The sequence below is a fragment of the Xenopus tropicalis genome, chromosome 9, assembly GCF_000004195.4.
Source record: "Xenopus tropicalis strain Nigerian chromosome 9, UCB_Xtro_10.0, whole genome shotgun sequence".
Taxonomy (NCBI): Eukaryota; Metazoa; Chordata; class Amphibia; order Anura; family Pipidae; genus Xenopus; species Xenopus tropicalis.
The window spans coordinates 43,149,906-43,174,453 of record NC_030685.2 but is presented as its reverse complement, the minus strand read 5'-3'; the positions used below and the strand labels follow the sequence as shown (position 1 = coordinate 43,174,453).

General features: G+C 40.7%; 2 protein-coding genes across 5 annotated transcripts in view; one reads left to right on the top strand and one right to left on the bottom strand.

Moving 5' to 3' along the window:
* wipi2 (WD repeat domain, phosphoinositide interacting 2) overlaps positions 1-24,548 on the bottom strand; it is a 327,029-nt gene that overhangs the window by 57,592 nt on the left and 244,889 nt on the right. The window lies entirely within an intron of this gene.
* Positions 8,353-10,411, top strand: LOC108648845. Its single transcript, XM_018097366.2, has 2 exons — positions 8,353-10,167; positions 10,257-10,411. The coding sequence occupies exon 1, from the start codon at positions 8,456-8,458 to the stop codon at positions 9,836-9,838; it is 1,383 nt and encodes a 460-aa protein (XP_017952855.1). The 5' UTR covers positions 8,353-8,455; the 3' UTR covers positions 9,839-10,167; positions 10,257-10,411.

Here is a 24,548-nt window from a genome sequence, read left to right as displayed (position 1 = left end):
ATGCCAAATTGAAATACAGCAGACAAAATATCTATGTGCAAAGACAAGTAATAAAAAAACAATGTGAAATGCAATATAATTGATAAAAATAAAAAAAAAAATCACTAAAATCTTTTTTTTTTTTGCCTAATAATATCTGTGGTCAGTATAACAGTTTGAGTATTTTGGCGAGGGCAAATAAGTTTTACAGACAAAGTCAAGCGAACAACAACTATGCATAACTGAAAATGCTATAAAATGGCTAAAGATGCAACAAAATACCTAAAAATGCACCAAAATCGCAGAAAATTTAGTAGACACACCAAAATAATACACAAAAGGTATTGTGCAGTGCGGTTAGCGAATACGCTATCCGCAATGGCAATAAAACATTTTTTTCAGGCAAGAATAAAAACGATGCGATAAAAAAAAAAAAAAATACAAAATTACATAAGTGTGTAAGTGAGTGTGTACACATGGTAAAATGTGTTTTTTGTGCATGTGTGCGAGTGTGCAAGTGAGTGTGCAAGTAAGTATGTGTAAGTGTTCTGAATGTGTGAAACCCACCAACTACCCAAAATGTATGTGTTTGTGTGTTAAGTGTGAGTATAAGTGTGTATTAGTGTATTATGTGTGTGTATGTGTGTTTTTTTTACACTTACCTGGGACAAGCAGGCACAGAGATCGGCTGAAGGTGGGAGGAAGGACCCAGGAGCCGCTGAAGCTTCTTCCTGCGACGCCGATCTGTGAGTATGAGAAGGGGGGGCCAGGGGGGAGGGAAGGGAGAGCAGGAAATGTCAGGCAGCATAGACAGCGTGTCCTGACATTTCCTATGGCAATCGCGACCCAGGGGCCACTCGTTCCCCACCTCTGACTATTGTCTGGAGGCTGGGAAACGAGCGGGGAGTGAAGAAGCGGCTTGAATAGCCGCTTCTCCGCTCCCAAATCCAGAAGTGCAGCAGGACGTAGAATCTACGTCCTGTGGCACTAAAAAGGTTAATAGAACAACCAGTCTGCAGAGAGCAATAACAGTATTAAGCTGTTTTGTCTAAACTACCTACCAAAATAGTATGGAAATTGTTACTTGTCGGTTTAAAAAGGAAACAAGGAAATAGGCGTTAACAAAAGAGTGTATAAAAGAGACTTCTTCCATACCAGTGACACATCAATTACAGCAATATTACAGAACTCTGCACAGGCAACTGTATGTGTACAGGCTCATAGATTGCTGTATGTTGGAATCACAGACACATTTCTATGTCTCTCAGTGAGAGCTTTCCTGTAGACTGACTAGCCAAGCTTTCAGTAGCCCTCCTTACACAGTGCCCCCCCATACAGTGCCCCAATACACAGTAGCCCTCCTTACACAGTGTCCCCCCATACAGTGCCCCCCCATACACAGTGCCCCCCATACACAGTAGCCCTCCTATACACAGTGCCCCCCCATACACAGTAGCCCCCCATACACAGTAGCCCTTCATACACAGTGCCCCCCCATACACAGTAGCCCTCCTTACACAGTGTCCCCCCATACACAGTAGCCCTCCTTACACAGAGCCCCCCCATACACAGTGCCCCCATACACAGAGCCCCCCCATACACAGTGCCCCCATACACAGTACCCCCCCAATTGCCCCCATAGCGAGTACCTCATACATAGCGGCCCCCATAGACTTCTTGGGCTCCTGCTCCTTACTCGGCTCCTCGTACGGCGGCGACAGGTCCTTTTATAAGGTTGCGCCCGTGCGTGCGTGCGCCGCCGTACGAGGAGCCGAATAAGGAGCGGGAGCCCAAGAAGAAGGAGCCGGAGCGATCCGCTGTAGCCAGCGCGTCCCACTGGCCTGGATAGTTCAATGAATGTCCCGCATTACGGAAATGCAGAACATTCATTAAACAATCTGGGACAGCGGGACGCGCTGTAAAAACCGGGACTGTCCCGCGAAAAGTTGGGGGACAGTTGGGGGGTATGTGGACATAAAACCTGGACTAAGCCACCATTAAAAAGCTGCCAGCACCTCAGAGACACTGTGGCATATAATCTGATCCAGCATTGATGTGTTTATGTTGCAGCTGTTTTCTGTATTAGTATATTTGCCATATACTCACTGTGTTTTATTTCATTTGTGTTACAGTTTCACCTATTATTTTCCACAATCACCCAGTAAAGTTCTACAGATTTCACCCTTGGTCTCTTTATTGGAGTGTGGGAAGGTTTAGCTGTATGTCAACCTACACAATACCTCAGGGTAACATGTGGTGAGGACAGAACAGAGTGACTATAATGTTATTGCACAAACAGTAATGCAAGCTATTGTTCCTACAACACTTATTTGTAAGTTACACAAAAAGCAAATTGTAGTTTTATGAGAGTGTGCAAGTGGATTCCCTAAAGTTATTGTTTAACTACAACTCCCAGCATCACCTGCCAGCTCACTTGGCATGTAAATTTCAAATTGCTAAGCTTTTGTGTCACATAACTTGATTGTTACTGTTCAACAAGAAACAGTACGTGATATGTGGCTTATTTCATGTTTTTCTTATAAATAACCAAGAAGTAAAGTTCTATGTGTTTGTGACTCAGGTGAGTGAGACAAAAGTGTCAAGCAATGTAAGGGTGAATTGGGTTGAATTTTTAAACCTTCTTCAAATAATAGGAAAGAAGGGTAGGTAGAGATGTCAGTCAAGAATAGTTGGACTATAGTTGGACTTCTCTCTGTTCAGAACACAAGCTGCCTGTCAGTACTGGGCCAAGTTTAGCAGATTCCCATTCATGATAGTTCCCTGTAAAGTTTGTATCTGTAAATTGACACAATTCAATACAAACTATTTACTGCCAACAGATTCCAATATGTAATTCAAAATATTTGCACAAACATCACATGTACTGGCACTGATATTAGTCAAGTTAAGTATTACTGTCCAAATATGGAGTCCAGTCTATAATTCAAAGTAATCTTAAACATTAAAAACCATCCAACTCAATTATGCCTCTTCCAGTTAAAGGGGATGTTCACCTTTATAATAACTTTTAGTACGATGCAAGCTATGTGAGCACTGCATACTGATACTTGTATATGCAAAATATGAGGAAACTGACATATTGGTGTTTTTCTATAGTTTTTAACTAGATAATGTTAAAGAAATGAGAAAAATAACCCTTTTTTTTTGGGTTATAAAAATTGTATGTAACAACTTTCCCTTATCCTCTGTCTCTAAAAACTAAGTAACCACTTCTCTCAATTTGACAACCAGCTTATTTTCCAATGTTAAAAAATTCAGTACCTATTTAAATCTCAGTGGTTAAATATGTGTCAATAAATCAACAGAATAAAAATTTCATTGCCATAAAGTGCCCAGTATATGCTTTATCACTGTGAATTTATCAGTAAATCAAATAAAGTGCTAATAATCAATTGATGATAAAGTGACAAGTGCTTGATTTGAAATGTCAATTCCACAGTTCATCAATATGTTCACGTCAATAAAATGCTATTTACCAATTATTAATAAAGTGACTGGTGCTTAATTTCAAGGGCCAATTCCACCCTTCAACAATATATTCACATGAATAAATTAGTAAAAAAAAAAATTAAATGGTGGAGATATTCCCAAAGGCTAATTCTTATTGATACCACATGGATGTACTGTATTTATAGATATTTGATTTAAATAAAATACATCCATATGGTATCAATGAGAATAATCTATTCGCAACCTTTTTTTTTTTTTTAATATGGGCCCCCTTTGCTCATGTTAGAATTTTCTGTGTAAAATCTTTATCCCTCACAGGCTGGTATTGTAATACAGGTATACATGAAGGCCGCAACATAGAGTCTTAGAACATAGGATCGGGTTGCCATGGTAATGCTCATATAATGAAGGTGTTTGCAGTAGGTGTGAATGAGAGAAGGTGGTGAAGGGCGACGCACTGTTGGATGGTGTGGTGGGGCGCAGTGATGGTGACGTACTGAGTGGAGGGGGAGTGGTGCAGGGACACACACTGTTGAATGGTGTGGTGGGGGCGCAGTGATGGTGACGCAGGTGCCACTGGAAAGGTGAGGTGGTGGAGGAAATGGGGCAGAAGTGAGAGGACAATGGCGAAGGCATCTACAGTGTTGAAGGCTTTTAAAGGACACCAGACTGTGAGGGATTGTTTTGCCTTTTGAAAAAGTCATTGGCAAAATACACGTCAAGGCAGGGGGAGACATTGTTTTTAAAAAAAATGCCAAGCACCATTGGGGAATTGGCGATGGTGTAGCCATTTTCAATTTTTTATCTACCATTGCTCCTATTGATCGCCTTTTCTTGTACCTGTTTTCCTTCCCTTGCAGTTTTGTTAGGGTATATAGCTCTTCTCAATTAGCCTAGGTAAGGTAACAATTTGAGACCACAGCCCTTGGGCTCCTACCTTCTCTTTCTTTGTGGTATTCTCAGGGCTTAGATTGCCAATGTGAGATAGAAGCTTTCTTTGGGAATATCTCCACATCTATATTTTTCTCATTTCCAATCCTACCTTTTTATCAAGGTGGCAAACAATTTTTAATAGTTTTACTAATTTATTCACGTGAATATATTGTTGGAGTGTGGGATTGACACTTGAAATTAAGCACCAGTCACTTTATTAATAAATGGTAAATACCACTTTATTGACGTGAACATATTGATGAACTGTGAAATTGACATTTCAAATCAAGCACTAGTCACTTTATCATCAATTAAATATTAGCACTTTACTTGATTTACTGATAAATTTGCAGTGATGAAGCATATATTGTGCTCTTTACGGAAGTGGTTATGTGCTGTTTATATCTTATCTGATGCCATTTAATGTTAGAATTTATGCATTAATATTAGTTCAGCTGTTATGTGCTGCCACCTAGTGACCCCCTTTGGGATAGTTGTCCATATGTTAATTATACACATCATTCAAGGTTAAACCTCCCCCCTAAAGTTCACAGGAAGTGGAAGAGCATCCATCTTGAGCACACACAGACAACTCACAAGAAGAGGGACAGACCCTAGGATCCTTCACCCTTACACAGGCCCTGGTTACATAACCGTCTGTAAGTAAGATGCTAGGTTTCCTGTATGTGTTTACATGTGTGAATATGTTGTACAGGTTGTGATGCAATGTTATTATATTGTTTTACAGTTTTACAAAATAAACTCTTCATAAGGATAAAGCATTCAAGTTATTCAACTCACAGAGCAGTCTGAGTATTCTTTGCTGAGTCTTATGTGGAGTGTGTTAAGCTGGCTGGTTAACCTATGTTACGCAAGGCACAGTATAGTGTGGAAACAGTACAGTAAAAAGACGGTTGCAGCAGACCTGTATACAGAAGCGACTGCATCCTAAACATGAGTCTGAGATCGGGGAAGAAGTATATACCTGAGGATGGGCCCCCCATGAGACAGCATGGCAGGGAGAAAGCTAGCGCCCAGCAAGATGAGTTACGGTCACATGCATCCAAATCATCTAGGTCTAGCAAGATGTCTGCAGCGAGTTCCCTAGCACTCAAAGCACGAGCGAAGGCAGAGGCCACACGCGTACAGCTAGCCTTTGCAGAAAAAGAAGCTAAGGTGAAAAGAGCAATCGCAGAAAAACAGGCTAGCATGAAAAGAGAAAACGCAGAAAGAGAAAGAGAAAATGCAGAAAGAGAAAGAGAAATGGCAGAAGCGGAAGCAGAGCTGCAAATTCTGCAGTGTCAGAGAGAAGCTGCCGCAGCAGCAGCTGAGGCTGCGGCCTACCTGGAAACATACTCATCAGAGAGTGAGGGAACCCATGAAGGCCCGGAAATGCCGGAGAAACCTCTTTCCCCTGCAGAACGCGCAAGTGAGTACATTCAGCAGGTTTCTAGTATGCCAACCACTGAACAGTCGATTAAAACTGAGCCAGCAGAAGTATACAGGCCTAAGCCGGCAGCAGTTACAAGTACACCAAGGCAGCACTACAGCGCCAGTGACGTCAAACCAGCTATAAAATATCCAGCAGAATACCCAAGAGACAGAATTCAGAGTTTCCCATTGCCTCAGCCTAAAGATTGTGCGCCTGAGCAACAACTCACTAAATATCTGCTACGCAAAGAAGCAGTTAACTCAAGCTTCATCAAGTTTGATGACTCCCCTGAAAATTACTGGGCCTGGAAGTCCTCCTTCCAGAATGCAATCAAAGATTTGAACCTTTCAGCCTCAGAGATGCTTGACCTGATGATAAAATGGCTAGGCACAGAGTCAGCCGAACATGCAAAAAGTATGCGCAGAGTGCATTTGTTCAACCCTTCAGCAGGACTTGATATGGCTTGGCAGAGACTAGAGAAAAAATGTGGCTCACCTGAAGTAATTCAGCGAACATTGCAAAAAAGGTTAGATGCCTTCCCCAAGCTGACCAACAAAGATACCAAAAAACTAGAACAATTGGGAGATCTTCTTCTGGAGATAGAGTGTGCCAAAGAAGAGGGATATCTGAGAGGTTTAACATACTTGGACAATGCTATTGGTCTTAATCCCACAGTGGAGAAGCTACCATACCACATGCAATTAAAGTGGGCATCTGTCGGAACCAAGTATAAAGCAGAAACAGGAGAAGATTTTCCCCCTTTCTTTGTGTTTTCCAGGTTTGTGCAGCAACAAGCACAGATGAAGAATGACCCCAGCTTTGCCTTTTACAGCAACCGCGATCAATCACCTAAACCTGAAAGGCCTTACAGATACCACGGTAAGACCTCTGTGTCCACACACAAAACATTTGTCCCTACAGAAACCTCACACTCTCAAACCAGCAGCAAGGAGGGCAGTATAGAGAGCCCTGACAGACAATGTCCAATTCACCAAAAGCCCCATCCTTTAAAAAGGTGTAAAGGATTCAGAGGCAAACCTATAGGTGAAAGAATGTATTTTCTCAGACAGAATGGCATCTGCTTCAAGTGCTGTGAAACCACCAAACACATAGCCAGAGACTGTAAAATATCAGTGAAGTGCTCAGAATGTGGCAGCGAGAAACATATTGCAGCTTTACACCCTGACTTACCTGCGCCACCAGCAGAGACTGTACAAGCCGGGACAGATCACGGCAGGGAGCTTAATGACAGCTCACCTCCTCCAGTAATGTCTAAGTGCACTGAAATCTGTGGCACGGGCAAGAGCTTCCGATCATGCTCTAAAATATGTTTAGTGACTGTGTTCCCCTCTGGACAAAGAGAGCGAGCAGTGAGAATGTACGCAGTTCTCGATGAACAAAGCAACCGATCTCTTGCAAAGTCAGACTTTTTCAACATCTTCAACATTAAAACTACTGTTGCTCCGTACACTTTAAAGACTTGTGCAGGCGTTACAGAGACTGCAGGCAGAAGAGCCACAAACTTCATTGTTGAATCCTTTGACGGAAAAACACAGCTCCCTTTACCAGCATTAATAGAATGTGATATGTTACCAGATGACAAGGAAGAAATCCCTTCTCCAGAAGTAGCTTATTACCATCTCCACCTCCGTTCAATTGCCAACCTCATACCAGCTATTGATCCTGAGGCTTCCATACTTTTGCTCTTAGGAAGAGACATCTTACAAGCACACAAGGTGCATGAGAAAATCAATGGTCCCTTTAATGCCCCTTACGCACAAAGACTTGAATTAGGATGGGTAATAGTAGGAGAAGTTTGCCTGGGATCTACACACCAGACTAATAGAGTCAGTACCTTAAGAACATCTGTGTTGCCGAATGGGCGTACCACCTTGTTGAACCCATGTCAGAACCGATTCACAGTCAAAGAAAGTTTTGATAACCTAACGCATTTCAGTGACTCTTCTGTGTGCGGCCAAGAAGACATCAGCTTCAATCCAGAGACTGATAAGCTAGGAACAACAGTGTTTCAAAAATCAAAGAATGATGACAAGCAAGCTCTATCCATAGAAGATCAAGTGTTTCTTCAGATCATGGACAAAGACACCTATCAAGATGACAGCCACAGCTGGGTTGCTCCATTGCCTTTTCGTACACCCAGGTGTAAATTGCCTTCCAACAGAGAGCAAGCCATGGTACGTCTCGCCTCACTTCGCAGAACTCTGCATGGTAAGCCAGGAATGAAAAGAGACTTCACAGAGTTCATTAAAAAGATGCTGGACAATGACCACGCAGAAACTTAACGCTACGAAAAATGCGCAACTTTTCGCGTAAGTTTTAACGCTACGAAAAATGCGCAACTTTTTACGCAACTTTCGTAATGGATACGAAAACTCGCGTTTTTACGCAAAAATCGTATTGGTAACGAAAAATTCGTAAAGAATCCGAAAAAATCGCAAAACATACGAAAAAATCGCAAAATACCGATCAATACGAAAAAAACCCAATCGGACTCCATTCGACCCGTTCGTGGGTAAGTAAATCAGCCCCTTTGTGTTGAGACACTTCTATGTAGATGATGGACTTGCATCTGCCAGCACCCCGGAGATAGCGATTGACATTCTGAACAATGCAAAACAGATGCTGGCAGAGTCTAATCTGAGACTTCATAAAATTGCATCAAATAGCACACAGGTCATGAACGCCTTTCCTGCTAATGATAGAGCTAAAGACCTCAAGGACCTTTGCCTGGGTACAGACACCCTGCCCCTTCAGAAAAGTTTGGGACTGAGCTGGGACCTAGAAAGAGACTCTTTTGTCTTTCAGGTATCTTCCGAAGAAAAACCTTTCACTAGAAGAGGAGTCCTGTCTACAGTGAACAGCCTCTACGATCCTCTTGGGTTTGTAGCACCTGTAACTATAAAGGGTAAGGCACTAGTTCGTGAACTGTCATCTAAAAAATGTGATTGGGATGCATTACTCCCACAAGAAAAACTACATGAGTGGCTTCTATGGAAGGAATCCTTGCAAGCTTTGGAACACATAGAGATACCCCGGTGTTATGTGTCTACTCCCCTGTCAGCAGTAAGTAGAAAAGAACTGTATGTATTTTCAGATGCATCCAACACAGCGATAGGTGCTGTAGCCTACTTGAAAACAATTGATGTTTGCAATAAATGTTCAGTTGGATTTGTTATGGGAAAGTCTAAGTTAAGCCCCAAACCAGCACACACAATTCCACGTCTGGAACTATGTGCGGCTGTTCTAGCAGTAGAGTTGTACGAGCTCATCAGAGATGAAATAGACAAAGACTTAGATGCTGTGCGATTCTTTACAGATAGCAAAACTGTACTAGGTTATATCTGCAACACCTCCAGAAGGTTTTTCTTGTATGTTGCCAACCGAGTGAATAGAATCAGGCAAGTAACCCATCCTGATCAGTGGGCTTATGTGCCAACAGAACAAAATCCTGCAGACTATGCTTCAAGGCCTACAAAAACTATTTATCTGCAGAATTCTATATGGTTCTCAGGCCCTCCATTTCTCTACCACACAGACAGAGAGGAGTTAGGCAATTCAGCAGAAAATTACCCACTTATAGAGCCTGAAGCTGATCCTGAAATTAAACCTACAGTTGCAATGCTCCTGACTCAGAAAGTGAACTCTTTGTCAGCCCCTTTTGGTAAATTTGAAACAACAGGACTTCATGTAAAACAATGGAAGCAAGTTCAAAATCTGGCTGATACTTTCTGGAAGAGATGGAAAAGAGAGTACTTGTCTAACTTGCAAAGCCGCAGAAAGTGGACCCAAAATCGCCCAAACATCCAAGTGGGTGATGTCGTGTTAGTGAAAGACAGTCAAGAAAGCAGGAATGAATGGCCTGTGGGACTCATCATCAACACTCTGCCAAGTAGAGATGGCAGAGTTAGGAAAGTGGAAGTAAAGATTGTCAAACAAGGGACTGCTAAAACGTATACAAGGCCAATTTCGGACATTGTTGTTCTTGTTTCTGATAATACTTGAATTGTGTTCTGCATAGCAGTAAGTTATATAGTGGCACATTGAAATATGCCAGGCAGGGAGTGTGCTGTTTATATCTTATCTGATGCCATTTAATGTTAGAATTGTATGCATTAATATTAGTTCAGCTGTTATGTGCTGCCACCTAGTGACCCCCTTTGGGATAGTTGTCCTTATGTTAATTATACACATCATTCAAGGTTAAACCTCCCCCCTAAAGTTCACAGGAAGTGGAAGAGCATCCATCTTGAGCACACACAGACAACTCACAAGAAGAGGGACAGACCCTAGGATCCTTCACCCTTACACAGGCCCTGGTTACATAACCGTCTGTAAGTAAGATGCTAGGTTTCCTGTATGTGTTTACATGTGTGAATATGTTGTACAGGTTGTGATGCAATGTTATTATATTGTTTTACAGTTTTACAAAATAAACTCTTCATAAGGATAAAGCATTCAAGTTATTCAACTCACAGAGCAGTCTGAGTATTCTTTGCTGAGTCTTATGTGGAGTGTGTTAAGCTGGCTGGTTAACCTATATTACGCAAGGCACAGTATAGTGTGGAAACAGTACAGGTTACTTAGTTTTTAGATTTTGATACTGAGGCAACTGCAGAGGATAAGGCAAAGTTGTTACATTTTTATAACCAAAGAAAGGGTTATTTTTCCTCATTTCTTTAATTTAACATCATCTAGTTAAAAACTATAGGCAGTGCTCACATAGATCGGTATGTATAAATATATTAATTTATAGGGCACCACAGTTATAGGAAGTGCTTTACAAGGTGTGAACACAAACAGGGGGTATAGTTATATTAAGTTACATCATATTAAGTAGAGCGGTTGCAAGTTTCCAGCAGCACTGGCTTGTAAGCAACATGTTGCTCACCATACCTTTGGAAGTTGCTCCCAGTGGCCTTAAAAAGGTGCTTATTTTTAAGTTCCTCGATTGGAGGCAAGTTTTGGAGGCATAAAAAACAGGTGTACTGACAAACAGAGCCTCCTGCAAGCTTCCAATTCACAAAGGGGCTGCCAAATAGCCAGTCACAGCCCTTATTTGCGCTTATTGGCCATGTGTGATTTCTTGTTCAAAAATAGAAAATTGGTGAATTTTGTATAAAATACTTACAAAAAACCTTTAGCTCCTAGTTGTTGCTCTGTGCTGCAACCAAATACAACTGCAAAAATCCAAAAAAAATAGGAAAAAAAGGCACTTTTCCATGTATGGAATGCAATTGCTGCAGTTCCATTATTAAGGGACCTAACATACACCATCCAATAAGTGGGGTGGAAATCCCTTTAAAAGCATATGCCACTTGTAAGAACAAGTTTGTGATATATGTATTAAAGTGCCCGTGCGGAATGCTATATGTGGGAAAAACCTTCCGTTCAGTGAATACGCGTATAAAAGAACATAAGAACTATATTCGGAATTTTAAGAAGGATTCATACACGGATACATCTGTGTTACGGCATTTTATTGATAATAAGCACAGTGCTTGTCAGTTAAAATAGAAAGTGTTAGAGGTGGTACAAAAACCTGTAAGAGGTGGGGATTGGAAGAAGCTGCTATTACAAAGAGAGGCTAGGTGGATAAGGCGCCTAGACTGTGTCATGCCCAGAGGTATGAATGAACAATACAGTTTACTCTGTTTCCTGTAGGTTCAATTATATATTGTCCATTCTATTTTTCAGGTGAATAAAGTTAGCCAGCTAGTCATTGCGAAACACGGATCTCCTGCCGTAAAAAAAATTGGTATGGGTGAGTCACCTATTACAGGAGATATAAGATATATAATAAGGCCGGACGTTAAAGGTAATATTTCATTAGTAACTGTTGCATATCTTGCAGCTATTTTATCCATTTTGTAACAGTATTTATATGTAAATGACTTGAAAATATTGCATTTAAACATGTATAGGCTATTTCAATATATAAAGAATTACATTACCCTGGATAGGCCCTGTATGGGCAGTTTCCAATCACTGGTGTGGTTAGACACATGTAAATGTGCAGTGGCCCCCAAGAGTGTTTCTTGTGGATTCGGTTCAACTGGACCTCCCTTCTTTTTTACGGAACTGTTTTTAATGGATTTCTAAGGACATAGGATCAACACTTGTGGATTTACTATTTGGACTGTATGCTTTATCCACATTGGACTTGTTTTTGATCATCTTATATATTTTCATCTTATATATTATTGTTTTAGCAAATCCTTGCACATTGTGGCATTATCTATGCTTAATCGCTGCACTATCACTTTAATGTTAATGTATCATGAAACATTACCTTGCTTAACTGTATTACTTTTTTCACAAGGTATATTATACCCCTCACTTATGTTCAACTATTGTACAACCACTTTAAGGAGTTTCCTGAAATGTTGTGTGCTTGGCGGGTCATAGGTCAATTTGGTTTTAAATGAGAACACATGGTTATGGTCTTTGTATATATAAATGTGGCTTACCGTTAAAAAAGGTTGGGGATTTCTGCCACAGACAGTTGGAATTTATTGGGTTTGTGGGGGGGATGGGTATTTTGGCCATGGTCTATTTTGAATCATAGTGTGAACATGACACTTGGGCAGTCATATCTTGATGTTAGGGTTGCCACATCGCTGGTAAAAATGATGTTTGCTTGCAATGTTAATAATAGATGCAAGAAAAGTAATAATAATCCACAGGAGCACTTACCGCTTCTTCAGTGTGCTACACACCAGGAACCACTCCCAGAAGGATCCCAAAAACGTTATACCAAAAAATACATATAGCGGAGCACCACTGATTAAAAATCAAAAAATCTTTATTCCATCTTAATAAAACCATGAATACATCTCCTGCAAGGACCTAGTGCTTAACGCGTTTCGTAGCCTCCCGCTACTTCCTCAGAAAGTTTCTGAGGAAGTAGCGGGAGGCTACGAAACGCGTTAAGCGCTAGGTCCTTGCAGGAGATGTATTCAAGGTTTTATTAAGATGGAATAAAGATTTTTTGATTTTTAATCAGTGGTGCTCCGCTATATGTATTTAATGTTAATAATAGGAAAGAATGGTAAAACTATACAAAGGCCATTTTTTTTGTCCAGAAGAGGTGTCAACCATACTTAGTATGCTATATTGCCAGAGGTGCTACAGGAGCAGCTGCTGTTCAAGATAACAACCACAATGCCACCCTGCTCACCCTCAGCATTGTGTCTACCAAGTAAAATGGTTTAGCCCACTGAGGATGCTGGGACTTGTGAATGTAGTCTTATCTAATTCGGCTTGCCCCCAGAGACAGAGAGACCACAAACTAAATTTCCTTCCTAACCCCCATTCTGTAATTTAACTGCATGCCATAGGGGCATTTACTCTGTTCTACCAGACCTGCAAGAATTTCCTACCTAGCCCAGTGTGTTGTATATCTCGTGTGCATCTCGTACCTAGAAACAGTTCTCCAGAAAACTCTGAATTAGGGGAAGGCCATCTCCTATAGACTCCATTTTAATCAGATAATTCACATTTTCAAAAATATTTTTTTTCTCTGTAATAACAGTACCTGTACCTGATCCCAACTAAAAAATAAATAATCCTTATTGAAGGGAAAAATCCTATTGGGTTTATTTAATATTAAATTATTTTTTAAGTAGGCAAAGTATAGTGATCCAAAGTATGGAATGATCTCTTATCTGGAAAACTGGTCATTGTGTTGGGCATTCTGAATGACAGATCCCATACTTGTAGCTATATTTAGCTGTATATTCATAGATAAAACATCAGTAGTACAATAGTTTTCCTGAATTTTAAACCTTTTTTTATGGTGGGGCTGGTTTTGAGAGTGGGCCCTTTGTTGCTTGTGCATCGCTGATATCTGACCAGTTTTTAATATCAGTCCCTGAAAGTGTCATACACAGGCAGGCCAAAAAATAACATGCTGCTGTAAAGTACTAAGAGTGGCACTAACAAATAACAGTAGTTATGTTAAAAACCATCATCTGCTGTTAAGCATAGTCCCTATTATTAATATCATTGCTGACTGCACTAAGATTCACTTTAACAGACTATGTATGGCTTTATTATAATTATGTAAACTATTTATTCATTGTTTAGTCATTACTTGTAGGGGTCTGGGAGCACTGTAAGTTAAAACCAGGGCTGTCCAACTGGCATCCCTCTATGTGGCCCCCCCACCTGTCTGGCTGCTTTGATCGCTTACCTTTGTGTAAGCTTTAAATGGTATCATGTCTATGAAGATTTTCATTCATCCAGGTCATGTTATATCTAGTATAAATAAATTTAAAGCAACTGGACTTGTTTGGTAATCATTGAAGACGTTTCACTACTCATCCGAGCAGCTTCTTCAGTTCAACTGACTGGTATGGGAAGTCCTCAGCATATATACTCTTCCATTAATCCAATCACAATGGCACTTTGTAACTCTTCAGAAAGGTGACATCTGAAACTCACAGAGGTGTGAATGCTGTGGAGTTACTTTGAAAGGATTACCAAAGTATCATGCAACTCTTCAAAGCAGGTGTTACTTGTTAGAGTAAACACTTGATAGAGTTGCATGAATGGATATCAATAACAACCATATAATGGTGGAGGAAGCAGAACAACTCAGACTAAAAGTGTCAGCTGCGTTGTCAAGTACCAGAGCACCCCCCTCTAACCTTACTACACAAGAGAGGAGAGCTCTCACATCTCTTAGTAAGGACCCGAACATCACCATCCTGCCAGCAGATAAAGGGCGATGCACAGTTGTGCTAAACACAACTGACTATCACTGCAAAATGACCTCGCTTCTCAGTGATAGCAATACATATGAACCTTTAAGGAGAGACCCAAGCAGCAGTTACAAGAAAAAGGTGATAGATTGCCTACAACAACTTGAAAAGGAGGAAGCCATTGATCGAGCTTTATACCACCGCCTGTACCCCAGAGAAGCTACACCATGCTTATATGGACTCCCCAAGATACATAAAGATGGAGCACCACTCAGGCCTATTGTCAGCAGCATCAATTCAGTGACTTACAGCATTGCAAAATACTTGGCCAACATCTTAGCCCCATTGGTAGGTAAAACAGTGCATCATATCCAAAATGCCAAAGAGTTTGTCACAAAGATTCAAGGAGTTAAACTAGAGGCAGAAGAAACTATGGTATCATATGATGTCACTTCACTGTTCACATGTATACCTACCACAGAGGCTACTGAGACTGTAAGAAATCGACTGCAGAAAGATAACACCCTCAACAGCAGAACGAAACTCAGTCCAAACCAAGTATGTTTATTGTTAGATTGGGGCCTTAACACCACATACTTCAAATACAAGGACCAATTTTACAGGCAAAAACATGGCTGTGCAATGGGTTCACCAGTTTCTCCCATTGTAGCAAACTTGTATATGGAGGAAGTGGAAAGGAAGGCCCTACTCACATTCAATGGAACTACACCAAGTCACTGGTTCAGGTATGTAGATGACACATGGGTTAAAATCAGATCCAACGAAGTGACGGCCTTTTCAGAACACATTAACTCAGTGGACAACAACATCAAGTTCACAAGGGAGGATGTCCATGAGAACAAACTTGCTTTTTTGGACTGTTTGATATCCATTCAAGAGCGGGGTATCTTGAAAACGGAAGTATACACGAAACCCACTCACACGGATCAATATCTGTTGTTCGATTCCCATCATCCGCTGGAACACAAACTGGGTGTCATTAGAACTCTACACCACAGGGCGGAAAGTGTGACAACTGATACAGAGTCCAAGGACAAGGAATGTAAACATCTCAGAGGAGCACTGAAAGCTTGTGGCTACCCAGACTGGGCCTTTGTCAAAACAAGAGCAACTAAGCCCAACAGGAACACCAAAATGAATAACCATGGCTCAGCATAGGAGGGCGAACACTACAGGCCAGGACTCTGCTGTATTTCTACACCTAAAAGACAAGGGACACTCCTTTGAAAATAGCAATGTCCAAATTTTGGACATAAAAGACCGCTGGTTGGAAAGAGGTGTAAAAGAGGCCATTCATGTCAAAGTGGAGAAACCATCCCTAAATAGAGGCGGGGGACTTCAACACTATCTGTCTGCTACATATAATGCTGTTCTAACATCTGTACCTGCTTTGAAGAGTTAAAAAAGGCGGAAGAGGAAACGCCACACAGGTGGTCCTGATCAAGACTTCAAATTACTGCACCATTAACCCGTTTAGTATCAGGTAGATCAAATAGTCCATTAAACTGAAATGATAAAACTTAACCTTTATTGCTAATCATTAAAAAAAGGAAGGAAAAAATAGAAAGGTGTGTGTCATTGCTCAAATCCCCATTAAAATTCACAAAGGTGATAATCAGATATAGAATCTACTATGAGATGTGGTAGGGCAGCTGATATCTAGCCTTTCAGGTAAACAGAATTACATAGTATCAAAAAAAATGATACAATGAATACCAAGGCTCTCAGCACTTAAGCGTTCCTGTGGAGACAGCCAGAAAAAAAACCCTTTTAGTTTGCAACAAATGTTGCCAGTTCAAACTCAGAGAAAAAGGTATAGCGTTTCTGCCCATCATCTCATTTAAACACCAAGAAAAACGGAGCCTGTTAGCATATGTTTTAGAGGTGCACATATGCTCGAATTTTAAGCTATAAACTAGCAAATTCATCAGCCCACCACCTCCCCAATATCAATAGCCACCCGGCATCTTGTTAGTTTTTATAACACCTCTGCAGTTAAAATCGCACATCAATCGTGCGCCCTCACCCTCCCTCCCTCTCAGAAAAACCGTCCCACATCAACACCCGTTCCTCCCCCCAAATCCCAAGTTGTGGAGCTTTCTCAAGGACTGATGCGCACCCCTGCAGTGCCGGCTTTTAAATTCTATAGGTAGTTCTGATTGGGCCAGTGACTCCTTCACGGGGAATACCCCCCTGACGTCACTAAAAAGCCTGGACTGCACAGTTAAAAAGTCTTACCTAAGTGCCAACAGGAGGGGGCGCTATAATAAGAATATATCTTTATTATATCATTGTGTAAAGGGGGAATGATTGCACAAATAAGGTTAATGTTGAAATACATGGCAGAGAACATCTTGTTGGTGTGAACTATTCCAAAAAAGCATTTAATGTAATACTTTTGTTTAGGCCTTTGGGGGATAGTGAATTAAGTGAAAAGATCCATTCGCTTTCCTTCTTAATAAGGGCTTTATCCAGATCACCCCCCCCCCCTTAATCCTAGACTAACTTTACTGAGCCCCGAAATCTTAAGCCCCACACTTGTCCCATTATGCATTTCAAAAAAATGTTTGGCAATGGGGGTCATCTTGTTATTAGCACGTGTATCTGATTTAGATTGTTCGATGTTTCTGACATGTTCTAGCAATCTGTCTTTTAGCATTCTTATTGTTTTGCCCACATACTGTTTATCACATGGGCACGTGATGAGATAGATGACACTCTCTGTTCGACAGTTGAAATAGTCATTCAATGTGTGTTTGATACTGAACCTGAATCTGTAATTGACTCTAGGTTCCATAAATATCTACAGGCTTTGCAACGGCCACATGCATACGTCCCCCTGATTTTAGTACTACTTGTACGAGTAGAGGATTGGAAATTACTAGAGACCTATTAGTCCCTTAAATTGGGAGATCTTCTACAGCAAGTACTGGGATATTCTCCTACATAATTGCAAAAGGTTGTGTCAGTGCGCAACACATGCCAGTGTTTCTTGAGAATAGAAGTAATGTAAGGCCACTGATTATTGAATGTACTAACAAACCTTATACAATCATCTGATGATTGGGTCTTTTTCTGGCCTGTCATGAGAAGGTTACTTCGTTTAAGTCCGCAGGCACGATGATATGCCTGTTTTATTATTCTACGACTGTAACCTCTCTCTTTGAACCTTAACATAAATTCTTTTATCATTTCAGTTTAATGGACTATTTGATCTACCTGATACTAATCGGGTTAATGGTGCAGTAATTTGAAGTCTTGATCAGGACCACCAGTGTGGTGTTTCCTCTTCCGCCTTTTATTTCTAGTTGTCTATACTTCATTTGCACATTTTCCCTTTGTCCTAACTCTAATTAATCTAACATTAGGAGGTAAATATTGATGACTCCTATCTGATCTGTGTAACTGGTGTGGATGGTGCAAGCTTTTTCTTTCCTTCTATTTTGCTTTGAAGAGTTGCATGATACTTTGGTAATCCTTTCAAAGTAACTCCACAGCATTCACACCTCTGTGAGTTTCAGATGTCACCTTTCTGAAGAGTTACAAAGTGCCATTGTGATTGGATTAATGGAAGAGTACATATGCTGAGGACTTCCCATACCAGTCAGTTGAACTGAAGAAGCTGCTCGGATGAGTAGTGAAACGTCTTCAATGATTACCAAACAAGTCCAGTTGCTTTAAATGTATTTATACTAGATTTAAATGGTATCAGTACTGAGATTAACTGACCCCCTGCATGGTTCTCACCTCAGATTCAGGCTGTAATCCCCCTGCATTGTTTAATCATTTAATCTCCAGTGTTGTTCACACCTTTTAATGCCTTCATTGTTTTCCCCCTGCAGTGTTCACACCTCAGGCTCAGGCTGTAAGGCCCACATTGTTCACCTGTTCACACCTCAGACATTCCCTCTGACACATCCAGCATTGTGTCTCTGTATGCTGCCTGTGTGTGCCATAGGGCAGGCATAGTGTGGCACACATAGGCAGGGGAGGGCAGGAATAGTATGCCACACATAGGCAGGGGAGGGCAGCTTAGTATGGCACACATAGGCAGGGGAGGGCAGGCATAGTATAGCACACACAGGCAGGGGAGGGCAGGCAGAGTATGGCACACACAGGCAGGGTAGGGCAAGCAGTACTCTGCCTGTCTATGCATCCCCTATGCTGCCTGTGTGTGCCATACTCTGCCTGCCCTATGCTGCCCATGTGTGCCATACTCTGCCTTTTCTTATGTTGCCTGTGTGTGCCTTACTCTCCCTGCCGGCCCTCGGTACCACAGAAGTTGGACAGCACTGAGTTAAACCATTGAGGAAAACTTAGTGTGTTTCCTTGCCTTAAGACTAACTGGATGTGCAACTTAGCAAATTAAGGCCAAGCCACTTGTGGGGATATTCTTGCTTGACAGGAGCGGTTATAGAATGTTCATGTATTTTGTGAGGTGCAGGATCAAATTGTTAAAGGAGAAGGAAAGGCAAAATGTTAGGCACCCCAAAGTGATTTAAACTTAAACTCTGCAGGGGAACCAGACAAGCGTGCCCCCTATCGCCAGTTCTTTTCGCACTGGCGATAGAGCCCTTGGCTATTACAATAAACGGGTGTCCAACCATTAAGGGGCTCCAAATTGCAAACATCAAAGAGAAAGTGTCTCTCTTAGCGGAAGACATATTTATATATTTAGCAGACCCCTCAAAATCCCTTTCCACCCTGCTAACCGTTGACAAGACTTTGGAAAATACTCGGGACTCTGTATTAACTGGGAAAAATCACAGCTATTTAGCATTGACCCTACCCCTCATATCCCACCTCCCCAAAAGACACAGCTGAAATGATATACACCTTTTAAATACCTGTGGATATGGATACACCAAGACCCCCAACTATTCCTACAACTCAATTTAGACCCTATAATGGACTCCCTGTCAGAAGTTCTTAAGACCTTGGCCAAACTACCGCTCACACTCTGGGGAAGAGTGAACATTATCAAGATGATATATCTGCCTAAGCTCCTGTATATATTCCACAACACCCCATTTATAATCACTCCTTTTTTAAAGAGTTAAACAAAACCATAACTCCATTCATTTGGGCCCCCCTTGCATTTCCTTGGAGAGATTAACAGCAACCATAGAAAATGGAGTTTTGGCCCTGCCACACTTCTGTTTTTACTATCTAGCCTCTCAAATTTACTACATACACTTGTGCCTCGCTCCCAACCCGTATAAGCCTTACACAACTCCAAGCATCCATTCTACACTAAATAGAAGGCCTAAGTACCTACCCCTACAGACACCACTCAGATATGACAACTCTACCGAACACTTTACTGACCCCACACAAAGCATAGACCACAGCCCTGAAAATCCTAAACCACCCATGGCTGCTTCTCTCACATCAACTCCCACCTACAAGAATTACAAGACTACATCTATTACATCTATTACTACATCTATTGTATCATATGCGATTGGGTTTTAAAAAAAAACTACAGTTGGTCCCCAGTTCCCCACACACCAAGACATGCAAGAAAGAGCCTCAGGCCAACAGATACAACTCTATAGATACTTCCAGCTTAGGCACGCCTTTCATGCACAATTCCACACCCTTCCCCCTAATATAACTACGATAGATAACCTTAGAGGACATCATGCTCTCCCCATCTCCAGCCAAACCTCTATCAAGGCTATATAAAGAGATCATGAAAACAGTTAAGCCACCCTTTGATCGAACTTATTGTCTTTGGACACAGGACATCCCAGAGCTAGAATATGAACAATGGGAGGAAGCCACAGACAATGCCTATAACTTCCTAATCTCGATATAGGATAGGCTCATACAGTACAAATTTCTGCACCAAACTTACATAACACCCCTCAAACTGATGAGATTCGGGAGGAGACAGGATGACCTCTGCCCAAGATGTAAATCCCCTGGGGCAAACTTCCTTCACATGATTTGGCCCTGCCCCCCCATTACAAGAATTCTGGTCCAAAATAATGGAAACACTGGCAAGTGAACTGGGCACACCACAGATAGTGGACCCAAGAACTTGCTTGCAAGGAGTCATAGACAAAACACTATCAACCGTGGCCACAGTTAGGCTACGCATGCTCATGTTCTATGCCAAAAAAAACAGTAATTATGCATTGGATGGGAGATACTCTTCCCTACCTAACATTCTGGAGACAGCTGGTGGATGGAGCTCTTCCCCTCATTAAATTACGAAATAAGGGGTGCATACAATAAGTTTGATAAGATCTGGGGAAACTGGTGCAACCAATAGCTTGGACACATAGCTTGCCCCCTTAGACTGAGTGTGATTGGCCTGACATAACTAAACACCTATATAGGACATTTTGGGGCAAACGTAATAATTCTTTTTTTAACATAATAGACTATCTCTTAAACAAAAGTTGATGCACTCACACCAGTGTTCCTCTTCACTGCTTCCCTTACCTTCCTGTGCCTTGCTTATGTGACCAAGACTTTCAATAATTAAAGCAAGAAAGCATCAAGGAGAAGCAAATATATGATTAGTACTTAGCATGTAAAAAGGGTAGATACATACGCTGCAATCATGTTTAAACATGACAGTTCCACATGGTATGCTCAAGGAACATCCACTCCTAACAAACATCCCAGTACCTCCAAAACTTACAAAACCAAGAAACAGACCAACAGAATCACGGCCCCCCCGAGGAGCCAACAAATAAATAGAATGTTGGCAACTTATCAACAGTGAAAACTAATTCTCACAGGGCCCAGGAAAAACAGGTATGAGCTTAAATTTCAAGTTTTGTTATAAATGTTAAATTCAAATGTTTTATTTAACACTCTATTACTTGCAAAATACAAACATAAGACAAAACTCTACTACAAATGTTGTAATAGATATGTCTGACAACTTGAAAATAAATACAAAGTTTAAAAAAAAAGAAAAAAAAAACCACGTTCATTTGCTGATTGTGTGCATATCTGAATGGACGTGCTATCTTTAAATTGTTTAGCTTTGCTTTTATGCTTCTACTCCCCACCCACTTCTGGTCTGTACGTTATCAATGCACCCTGGTTGCTGCATGTACTGTTGGTACGCATGTGCTTACATTATCCAAAAAGCTGGCGGTGGGATAAGCACCAGAAATTGGTGCGCTGGCATGGCTGGCACAGAAAAAAAACTTTTTTTTTATTCAGGAGGCTAGCTGTTGTCACGGGAAATCAGGCATTGCATCCCTTAAACATGGGGTTAATCAGGAAGGGGAGGTGAGCATAGGGGTGCTTCATGCTCTTCTTAAGAGATGATGTCCCCTCACCCATCCTCGCTTCACTTTATTGCAGCTGCACTCTCTGCACTACAAGAGCTGAAATTCTTATTTAAAAATAGGAATTTGGGGTTTTAAAGGGCATGTCAACCCCAAAAATAATGTTTTGCATAATGAAAGAAAACACAATTCTAAGCAACTTTCCAATATGAAATAATTAAAAATTTGTAGCGCTTTAAACTTTATTTCTAAATGTAATTGCTATTGAAAGCAGCATTTGCTGAACTCCTGGTTGTTACATTTTAAACAATGTTGCAAAGGTCTTGCTTCTCCCGAAATAAAGGTCTGTCAGTCTGCTGCCTTGTGTTACATTGTGTCAACAGTCTGAGCCACCAGGGCAGAGAAAAGGACAGGCAAACACTGCTTCTAATAGCAATTATAAATACAAATAACTCAAAAACCATTACAAACTTGTAATAAATGTATATTGCAAAGCTGCTTAGTTTCTTGGTTTCTTTTATTAGGCAAAAATTATATTTTGAGTTGCCTTGTCCTTTAACCTTTTTATTGCCAACGACATATGGGATACGTCGTGGCAGTAAAAGGGCTTAAATGCCAATGATGTGTCCCATTCGTCGTTGGCATTTAAAGGCGTCTCTCTGTAGCGGCAGCATGTGCCGCCGCTGCAGAGAGTTTCTATCGATGACAGCCCCCCTGGGCAGGTAAGGTTTTTTTTTGCATTTACACACTTACACACACACTTCCATACATTTATACACACTTACATACATTTACACACACTTACAGCACACAATTTAGCAGTTTTTTTTTTCATTTTTCACACTTATATACACTTATTTACACTCATATACACACACACACTATCACACAACCTTTACACATGTACACACATGTATACATAAACACTTTGTTTTTTTGTTTTTTCATTTTACCACTTTGTTTTTAGTTTCTTTTACCTAAAAACTGTTTATTTTGACAGCGTGACTATTGGATCAGATATTCTGACCACTAATTACACTGTCATGTGACTTATTTTGTTGTTTCACTGATTTTCACAATTTTTGTGGTTTTATCGCATTTTATCCCTGTATAAGTATTCCAAATCTGTTTTTAGCCTAGCTTTGCCAGGTGTAACTTTGGTGTACAAAAATAACTTTACCTATTTTGAATTCATCAGAATGTGTACTATGGTTTTCTGGGGGTCTCTGTATAGTTGGGGGGGGGGGTTACTGCACATAATACACTGTCAGGGGGCTCTGTGCAAAAGCTGAGTTGGCAGGCGAGAAATCCATATGCGCTATTTTCATTTTGGGGTCAGTACATACCGCAGACTTTGGTATATCTATGCATATTGGGCATCAAACTGTTCAGCAGGCCTCTGGTGATCCTATTTGGGGTGATTTGCCTTTATCTGATCTTTATCAAGAAATTGTGAGAGATAAATGCGGCAAATTGCAACATTTTTATGCGATTTTCTAAATGTCATATAAATCTGCAAACTTAGGAAAGCTTTACAGCTTGGTACTGGTACTTTACAGCAAAAAGAAATGTTTGCCCATTATAGATTCGGGGGGATGTGTACTTTCCAAAAATATATGGCTTTCTGGGTGAGTGTACTTTTTTTGTAGCATTATCCCACATAAAGGATGTAAATGTGTTGATTTCGTAGGAGCTGAAATGATAGATCATATGGGGGTATGTTCCCATTGGGGCCCCTACATGCCAAATACTTAGGTAAACCTATACATATTGGGCATCAAACTGTTCAGTGGACCCCTGGCGTTCAAATTTAGGGTGTTTTATCTTGGTACCTAACACTATGTGGGAGATAAGATGCTGCAAAGTGGAAGCTTTGAGGGGATTTTTGGAAAGTCATCAAAATTGCTAACTTTAGAAAAGCTGTGTGGCTTGGTACTTTGGAGTAGAAAGACATGGGTACCCATTTTAGATTCGGGGGAATGTGTACTTTCCAAAAATATATGGCTTTCTGGGGTGAGCATACTTTTTACTAGCTTTATCCAACATAAATGATGTAAATGTGTTGATTTTGCTGGAGCTGAAATGACAGAAATGATAGATCATATGGGGGTATGTTCACATTGGGGCCCCTACATGCCACATACTTAAGTAAACCTATACATATTGGGCATCAAACTGTTCAGTGGACTCCTGGCGTTCATATTTAGGGTGTTTTATTTGGTTACTTTATGACCTGTAGGAGGTAAGATACTATAGACTGGAAGCTTTGAAGCGATTTCTAAAAAAAATCACAAATTTTGATAAAAACCAATAACTTTAGGAAAGCATTGCAACTTGATAGTTTGGAGTAGACAGACAGTTGTGCCTATTCTGTATTCCCCAGAATCTGTTCTTTCCAAAAATTTTCTGGGATAAACCTTCTGTTAGTGGAATTTTTGTCCATGAATTCTAAAGTATGCAGCTTTCTGGAGCAGTGCTTTGGAAATTTGGTAGTGTACTGCTGGGAGTTTTTGACCTATACAAGTGAGAAATCTCCATAAAACTATATATATTTGGTATTGGCACGTTCAGGAGACATGGGACTTTCCAAACCAGTTGTATATTCGTGCATAAAATAATTTTTGTTTCTAGTATGTGTGTTTATATTATGGAAAATTTGATTTTTTTTTTTGCATTTTTAGTCATTTAGAAGCCTGTATCTTGTTACAGAATTGGAATTACACAAAAATTCTA

What these genes read in the sequence shown, in the direction of transcription:
- LOC108648845 (XM_018097366.2), top strand. Translation starts at nt 8,456, where the DNA reads ATGCTGGCAGAGTCTAATCTGAGACTTCATAAAATTGCATCAAATAGC.